The 5,805-nt window shown below is 33.0% G+C and overlaps 1 protein-coding gene across 1 annotated transcript in view; it reads left to right on the forward strand.

Moving 5' to 3' along the window:
- LOC106461454 (choline transporter-like protein 1) overlaps positions 1-5,805 on the forward strand; it is a 27,102-nt gene that overhangs the window by 5,694 nt on the left and 15,603 nt on the right. The window contains exons 5-6 of the mRNA XM_022388699.1: positions 1,261-1,332; positions 4,860-4,988. Coding sequence (XP_022244407.1) covers positions 1,261-1,332; positions 4,860-4,988 — 201 coding nt within the window. The remainder of the gene's footprint in view (positions 1-1,260; positions 1,333-4,859; positions 4,989-5,805) is intronic.

The following is a 5,805-nucleotide window of genomic DNA, read 5'->3' on the forward strand; positions in this document are numbered from 1 at the left end:
ATGTTAAACTTATATTAAAGTTTTTCTTCATTACCCATTTAAGCCGTCTCCAGCCATTATTAGTCTCAAAGTGGGTTCCTCGTCATCGAATATATTTCATCTGTAGATACATTAGGAATAAGATGATAAAGATCACGCCATCATGTGCTGCCATTTATTTATGCCAAATTTTCAGGTTCATGAAATAATCTTGACTAACCATCTTTTACAGCAGGAAGTAACAACTAAACCTTAAAATGTTTTGTCAGCTTTCTTATTTTACAAATTTATAAATTATTTCACCAAAGAAAGTTTTTAACGTACTATGAGTCATTTAATGTCCAAAACAAACAGTATTCAGAACTGACATATCCTAGCTGGTTACTAATTTTTACCGACAAATAACCGAAACAAAGCAAACTGACAGATCAACGAAAGATAAAATTAAAAGCATCTTTTGGACTGAGCTGAACTTTATAAATGTCGACCAAATGTTATTTATAAACGAAGGGAACTGATCAAAGGGAATGCCACGGTGTTTTTAATGTCTTTTATGGGTAGTAATTCTTTAGGCCTGTTCAATCGAGAACACCGAGTTGAGACCAAGAAATATTTCAAGATTCTTACAATATTATATCAGTAATATCTTAACAAACAATTATGATAAACTTATTTGTCACATTATTGCCTTCTATTCTCTGCACTTATATACTATGGTTGAGTCTCAGATTATATTAAAACAACCCACGAAGTTTCCAAAAACAAATTTCTGTAAAAGTATGACTTATCGACTATATATGTGTGTATGTGGTGGAGTCCAACTCTGCACATACTATTTTTACACACTGATACTGTCATGCTGAAGTTTGTCTTCTTGTTTTCGTTGACTGTCAGCTTTAGTTGAGCTGTGAATAAAACTAATATTAAATTTAACCACTGACCAGATATGAAAACGAAGTGCCTGGTGGTGTGAAAATGCTTCTCTCTTTTTGACCAATAACATCGAAATGCCGTGGTATTCATACATTAAGTATGATCCTGTTGGAATCAGTCACATCATTTCAACTCTGTCTAAATCCACTTGAGTAAACATAAACTGTTGTTGTTAAGATTATCACTTACAAAACAGGAAAGACATGTTGTAACCTTGTCTCTTAAATAACACCGAGGGATATAAATATCACTTCAAAATGTTTCACTCACTTAACAATGACAAACACCAAGAGATTTATTCTCTTCAGTTTAAAAAAATGAAAAAACACGACTTTTTTTTCCCCACAGGTGTCAGCTTTGTTTAAGGAAGCAGGGAAGGCCTTGGCAACTATGCCATTATTACTATTTCAACCAGTTGTGGTATGAAAAATTTCGAGTGAAAATTCTTGCATGAAAATTAATTAATCTATATATTTTGTGTCTTTTTTGTAAAAGTACGCATAACCTCTTTATTACTTATATAGAGTAAAGGCGTCATATATTCTATTTTTTCACTGTTTTTGGAAAACGCCTATGTATTGAAGTCACATTTTTCTTAATATTTTTAATCATATTTCACATATTTTAATAGCCTTTTTTTTTAGTTAACATCAGTTAGTTTCTTGGACGTGAAGTTCGTGGTTGAATGAACATGAGATTAGATTTTTGAGACTGTCATTGGAGATAGAATGGTTGCTTTTCTTTCGCTGGGTGTTCGGATATGAGAAGCATGCCCAAACGTTTAGAAGTTCTGATTAGTCGTGATTGAGACTCTCATGAGTTTACAGGCACGTATTTTCAATTAGTGCATTGTATTTTGCCTATATATGTGTGGCCATACAATCACCACAAATAGACTGTAGACGACCCATGAACGTAAAGTATTTGTTTGTTTGTTATGAAGCGCAGAGTTTTACATTGGGCTGTCTGCACTTTGGCCACTGCGGGTATCGAAACCAGATTTTTAGCGTTATAAGCTCTCAGAATTATCGCAGAGTCACCGGGAGGTTAACCTTAAAACAGCAGGCAGAAGACCCTTAATTCGAAACATACTCTGATTCCGAAAGGAAGATTTGATGGCCATTCATAGCTTAAATACTGGACATAAGAAAAAATAATTTAATTTCTTAATTAGAATCTGATGAGACTAATTTACTTGCCTAAGAAAAGGTGGATGAGAATTAATGGAAATTTGTGGTAGTGTATGATTTTTCTGAAAAGGTAAAATTAAATTCTCAGGAAGTTCTATGTAAGAAAAAGAAGATGAGAATTAACGAAATGTAAAACGTGGACAGCGTGTGGACTAATCGTTTGGAGTTCGACTTAAATCCAGTTAACAAAATATTTATATAAAACCAAGGTTTACAGTTGCGAGCGGAGTACACAAGTTACGAATTCGAGGAAGTTTACAGTTAGAATACAGGATTGACTGGGAGACTGAGATTCAAAACACAAACAACACTTTAATTCAATATATCAAGATATTCGGCTACATCGAGATTACCGAAGGTATCTTGAAACGTCTCACTGTTAAAACTATTACATTCTTCAATCTGAGCAGGTAACTGTACTTCCATTAAAACTTTCTGTAATATCCATTAATTTACTTAATACTATCAGTAAGTTATCAATTAACACATTAATTGAAAACTGCTCAGATGTAGCTTTCGTTAATTCTTTGATATCAAATACTGTATATTCAATTTCTAACCACATTATTGGACTCTGAAAGAGATAGCAATAGTTACATACATGGAGCTTGAATGGGAAATGCTAGTTATCTTCAACGTTGAAATGGGCTCGGACATAGTTGGATCAGGCAGCATCAGTTTTCTTCAACCAGCAGGAGGTTGTTTGGCTTCTTCATACGAGTGAGGAGATTGACTTTTAACTCCAAAACATGGGTTTTATACGGATTTCTCTAGTATTCTTACGATTCTACAAATAATGTATATATCCAATTCGCTAGTAGATTTGACACTTAATTGGATAAATTTTGTTGACTCATCGTAATTCTCGGAACTAAAACCAAAACTAATCCACTAATTGGTTATGATCAAAAACAGTAAATTTTCAGCCTGTTTGCATGTATTTCTCCTCATCCTCTTCAGGTCAAAGTTCTGCTCAGAGTCTCTGAGTTTTTTGTGTCCAGTCTCTAATGAAGTTCATATAAACTTTATCATAGCTTTCTTTCTGCTGCTGTGGCGTCGGTCAATAGATAATGTAAACAGTTGATTCTCAATACCACCTGGAATGCATTTTAGTTTATAGTTGACATATACATTTCTTTTCTTGGTCAAGCATCATTGTGTAACTCCTCGTATGTATTCATTAGATGTGCCCAACTTTTTCTTCATATTGCATATATGTATATCATCCATGGACTTTTATGAAATTATATTTCTCATTTCTTGAAGCATTTGAAAATAGCTTCAAAATGCTTCAGAAAAATTTGAGACAGTGTACGGTTTTCTAGCGGGCTAAAATCAGTTAACAAGAAGTTGTATGTAAGAAAAGGAGGTGGAGGAGAATTAAAAGAAAGTTTGAGACAGTGTACGGTTTTCTAGCGGGCTAAAATCAGTTAACAAGAAGTTGTATGTAAGAAAAGGAGGAGGAGAATTAAAAGAAAGTTTGAGACAGTGTACGGTTTTCTAGAGGGCTAAAATCAGTTAACAAGAAGTTGTATGTAAGAAAAGGAGGAGGAGGAGAATTAAAAGAAAGTTTGAGACAGTGTACGGTTTTCTAGAGGGCGAATTTTACTTATCAGAATGCCATATTAAAGGTAAACATTTTTCTTTCAAGTTGTTTTTTTAGTAAGAAGGTAATTTTGGAATAAACGGAAAAACAGCTAAAACAAATGTTTTAAGTTCTGTTTAGGAGTTTAACACAAGATTACATTTGAAAGACTAAAACAGTACGCTAATTAAAAATACGCACTTGTGAACACACGCGTACCTCGAGTAACATACCAACCAGATGCGAAATCTTAGAGATTCTCCTATTATATACAGGAAAAAAAAAACAACAACAAACAATTATTCTATTTTTATTGATAATTTAAAAGTTTTAGTTTCGGTTCATTCAACCACCAAATTACTTATAAAAACTTGTATATTTTTGTGCTACTTTAATTTAAAAACAGTCTATCTATTTATATTTATATATTTATTAAAACACAACAATACGAGAACTCTCTTGTCTTATATCTAAACATCCAAAGCGATTCGCTTTGGCGTTTAATGTCTGGCCTAAACATTCGAGGATATGATGAAGAAGATAAGAAACGGAGCTCAAGTAATGTCGTGTTTTACTATTTGTATCCACATGTTGAAGCTTGTATGTGTTTTTGCTATATATATTTATTTACGTATTTAACTAACTAAGTAATTATAAGACACAGTTAATCTTGTTCTAAAAGAGAATGATCAATTTCAACTACTTACTTCTTTGAAAGCTAAGTATTTTACATCATACGACGCTAAATATTACAAGTACACTATCCTGTGTGAGCTTACTATATTGTTGCATGATGTGTTTTATAACAGTGTATATTATGTTGAGGAAAACTGACGAATTTTCCATCTAGAAAAGATATGTTTATAATATTTTGTAGTTTTTTTTTCTCACTTTTTTCAGGTGTTTTACTTGCTTATTCATTACATTTTTGTTTTCTTACTCAGGGTAAAATAATTCTTATTTCACACAAAGAAGTTTAACCATTTATAGTAAGGTATATTTTTAACTTTGGAATTAAAGGAGCTTACTTTAACATATTTAAATGATAATTTCGAGTGACTTAACACTCACTGCTTAAGTAAAAGAAATGGGAGTTGAAAGTTTTGCGATTGGAGTAAAAATATACTTAATTTGGTTTCCCTTTTCTTAGTTATTTGTGAAACTTCTTACAGACTTTCATTACATTAGCCGCAATAGTTGTAGGCTGGTTTGTGGGCTATCTGTACATTCACACAGCAAAAGATGTCACAGTCGACCCCGAAACTGATTACGTTACGTTCCACCTTACTACTTTCTTCAGGGTAAGTACAAATATCCTGGTTTTGATATATATATTTGTACAAATAACTTATATTAATCCATCCTGATTACACCCGCACTCTCCTTCACTAAGAAAGTTTGATGTTTATACTCATTAAGAATTTATATGAATTATTTTCTTCACAAATAGTTTAAATACCTCATCTCTTTGAAATATGAAAAGCCAAAAAATTATATTTAACAAAATTAATTCGGATTTGTCGAAATATTTATGACTGATCAGGATTTTAAACCTAAGTCAATAAGTAACACGAGTAAAATAGAAAACACATGTGTTAATATACCAGTGGTTAACCACACTATTTAAGAACGATGTTCCTTGGAACTACTTCCTCCATGGTTGATTGTGATCATACGCAATGATTACGTAGTATTGCTCTACTCTGTATATTCCTGTTGCGATGGACAATGAAGCTATTCTTAGATCACACACTTTTACAAGTTTTCCTCTACTGAATGCAGACATCGGCTTTTAAAGCCACACCGGCTTAAGCAGACCAAAAGGCTCGAAAGTCTGTTGAAATTGCACTGGAATAACTGATAAGTATGTGTTAGAGTGGGAGCACTGGGATAACTGATAAGTATGTGTTAGAGTGGGAGCACTGGAATAACTGATAAGTATGTGTTAGAGTGGGATTACTGGAATAACTGACAAGTATGTGTTAGAGTGGGAGCACTGGAATAACTGATAAGTATGTGTTAGAGTGGGAGCACTGGGATAACTGATAAGTATGTGTTAGAGTTGGAGCACTGGAATAACTGATAAGTATGTGTTAGAGTGGGAGCACTGGGATAACT

This window comes from Limulus polyphemus, unplaced genomic scaffold (assembly GCF_000517525.1).
Source record: "Limulus polyphemus unplaced genomic scaffold, Limulus_polyphemus-2.1.2 Scaffold39, whole genome shotgun sequence".
In the NCBI taxonomy this organism is placed as follows: Eukaryota; Metazoa; Arthropoda; class Merostomata; order Xiphosura; family Limulidae; genus Limulus; species Limulus polyphemus.